At 45.2% G+C, this 3,205-nt stretch overlaps 1 protein-coding gene across 1 annotated transcript; it reads left to right on the top strand.

Annotated features, from left to right (window-relative positions):
- Nucleotides 1–1,732: 1,732 nt before the first annotated feature.
- On the top strand, nucleotides 1,733–2,671 carry LOC101396375 (olfactory receptor 2F1-like). Its single transcript, XM_004430802.1, has one exon. It carries the CDS (start codon nucleotides 1,733–1,735, stop codon nucleotides 2,669–2,671), a length of 939 nt encoding a protein of 312 aa, XP_004430859.1.
- Nucleotides 2,672–3,205: the final 534 nt, after the last annotated feature.

The raw sequence follows: 3,205 nt of genomic DNA, 5'->3' as shown, positions 1-3,205 counted from the left end.
TATTTGAGTCTGGGGCTCCATTCTGGTTTTCTGAGCACTGATGTATTATTGCATTTGTCCTTTTTTCAGCTGTCTCATTTGATTCTCACAAGATCCAATTATTTTTAATGTTTTATTTGTTCATGAGACACTGCTGATTTCCTAACACAAATTAGTAATATTGAAAGGTAATATTTCCTAGAAGTTGGTTGAAAGCATAGTGACTCATACTCAATAAATATTTTTAATAAATGAGTTAATTCACTTACTAATTATTTTAAGAGTAGGAAATATACCTTGAGATTACAATTCTATTAAGAAAAACTGGGGGCCCACCCGGTGGCACAAGCGGTTAGGTGCGCGCGCTCCATTGGGTTCGCCAGTTTGCATCCCAGGCGGGCACCAACGCACTGCTTGTCAAGCCATGCTGTGGTGGCGTCCCATATAAAGTGGAGGAAGATGGGCACAGATGTTAGCCAAGGGCCAATCTTCCTCGGCAAAAAAAGAGGAGGATTGGCAGATGTTAGCACAGGGCTGATCTCCTCACAAAAAAAAGAAAAAGAAAGAAAAACTGATGACATTTAATTCTATTTTTATAGAGGGTGGTCGACATGTTGGAAGGGAAATAACCAAGAACAATCTTAGCTGAGAAAGGGGAATTCACTGCCTCTTAATGGATTCAGTGGATTTCAGTCACCTCATACACAGTAGTAACATGTGAGTATCATCGGTTTTCAAATGCTCTCATTACATTATTTTGTTAATCATTTATTTAAACATCTGAATATATGCCTGCAACTTATGATATATATTGCACATTATTGAGAAGGAAGGCATTACCGCAGTGGTAATTTAATTACAGCTGCAAATTTAGTTATCCAACTGATAACCCTGTTCTTCTCCTTCATAGCTCTTAGCACAATTATACATAATTAATTTTTTATAATTATTAATGTGCCCCTGATTACATTATAAGAATAAAGAAAGCAGAACTTGTGCTTCAGTCTTCCTGATTCACAGACAGGTATCTAATGTCCAGCACAGTCCCTGCACAGAGCAAGGACTTAGTAGATATTGGTTTAAAGGACTGAAGCATCATCCGACCTATGGGCACAATGAGAATGACATGAGAGGATTGCTTTCTAGGCAGTGACCCAGACTGCACCCAAGAAGAAACATGAAGAGAAACAGAATCCAGCCCCTTAGGAACAACACTGAGGAACCAGGGTACCCTTCTTGGTCGCCAGTGTCCGACTATAATACTTTATCCCTGCTTTACCCCTACCCCGCAAAGAGGAATCCTTCTTGTGCTCCCTGTCCTCCACTGTCCTTCACTTCTTTTCCGTTTTCTACCTTCCTTCCTTAGTTTTTTTTTATCTTTTACTTTCTTTTTTTTCTTTCTTCTATCCTTTTTTCTCCCTCTTTCTCTACCACTTTATTTCCCTGTCTTTCTTTCTGCACTGATAGCTTATCTCCTCTATAACTGTAACTGTGCTGGATCCTAGACATAAAAGAATGACCAGAACAGGGATTTTATCCTTGAGATTCTCCCTGTCTAGTCTGAGAACCGAAATGTCCCTTTCTCCAACATCCATTGCATTCTCCCTGATCCCCTAGGCTAAGGAACCTCTGGAAGTGTGTCAATTCCAGCCTCAGTCCTAGCCCAGGGCTTAATCCCAGACTTCTAAAGTAAGACAATCACTTGTCACTCCTTGACTCTGTTCCTCCTCCAATAGCCTGACCCATCACCTCCATGAAGGACAATCTGACCTGGGTGAGTGAGTTTGTCCTCATGGGGCTCTCCAGTGACAGGCAGATCCAGGCTGGACTCTTTGTCCTGTTTGGGGCCACCTATCTGCTGACCTTACTGGGCAACGGCCTCATTGTCCTCCTGATCAGGCTGGATGCACGACTGCACCTGCCCATGTACTTCTTCCTCTGCAACCTGGCAGTGCTGGACATTTGTTACACCTCCAGTGGGGTCCCCCAGATGCTGGTGCACTTCCTCTTGGAGAAGAAGACCATCTCCTTCACCCGATGTGCAACCCAGCTCTTCTTCTCACTGGCTCTGGGAGGGACTGAGTTCCTGCTGCTGGCAGCAATGGCCTATGACCGTTATGTGGCAGTCTGTGATCCCTTGCACTACATGGCAATGATGGGTCCTAGGAGCTGTGCAGCACTGGCAGCAGTCTCTTGGCTCACGGGCCTGGCTAATTCTGCTGTGGAGACGGCAGTCACCATGCGTCTGCCCACCTGTGGGCACCACGTGGTGAACCATGTGTCCTGTGAGACACTGGCACTGGTCAGATTGGCCTGTGTGGATGTCACCCTCAACCAGGTGGTCATAGTGGTCTCCACCGTGGTGGTGCTGCTGGTGCCCTGCTGCCTGGTCTCCCTGTCCTACGCCCACATTGTGGCCACCATCCTGCGGATCCGCTCCACTGGGGGACGCCGCAAAGCCTTTGGGACCTGTGCCTCCCACCTCACTGTGGTCTCCATGTCTTATGGGATGGCCCTGGTTACCCACATGCAGCCCAGCTCTACAGCCTTAACCGAGCAGGACAAGGTGGTGGTGCTGTTTTATGCTGTGGTGACTCCCATGTTGAATCCGCTCATCTACAGTTTGAGGAACAAGGACATGAAGGCTGCTCTGAGTCGAGTTCTGATGAGGAGTTCTGAATCAAAACTTTAGTACGTGACTTTGTCACAGAGGGCCTTACTCTGCAGATGGTGGGCAATGAATGGAGCATGCTCTCCTACATAACGTCTGTGTGTGCATATGTATGTGTGCATGTGCATGTGTGCGTGCACTCACGTGTAAGGGAGCTGGTGGAAGGACCACAACATACACCACTATCTTTTGAGGTAATAGAGTAATGAGATTTTATCTCTGGACTCTATTTTTGGTCTCTGACTTATTCTTAAACATGTGAAACAACTTAGAGATGCATACATGCTACAGAAAATTAAATGGTAAAAATATAAATATGTACCTGCATATATGAATTAGAAAGGAGGATTAAATCAGAAGTCAGGGCAGTGCACAAAACTTATGCCAAGAAAGCCTATTTCCTTGCTAAAATGTACAACTATATGTCTAAGCTTTTCTGCAATCAGTGAGAAAAGTGGGGAGGGGAAGTTGTAAGTTACAAATTCACTCTGCCCATGGGACAGATAGGCCTTAGGCCAGAGGTGCAAATGTCACCCCTGTGACTCACACATGGTC

This window comes from Ceratotherium simum, chromosome 1, assembly GCF_057802395.1.
Source record: "Ceratotherium simum simum isolate JZ-2026a chromosome 1, ASM5780239v1, whole genome shotgun sequence".
In the NCBI taxonomy this organism is placed as follows: Eukaryota; Metazoa; Chordata; class Mammalia; order Perissodactyla; family Rhinocerotidae; genus Ceratotherium; species Ceratotherium simum.
Note: the sequence above shows the minus strand (reverse complement) of the source record. Positions and strands in the feature narration are given on the sequence as shown.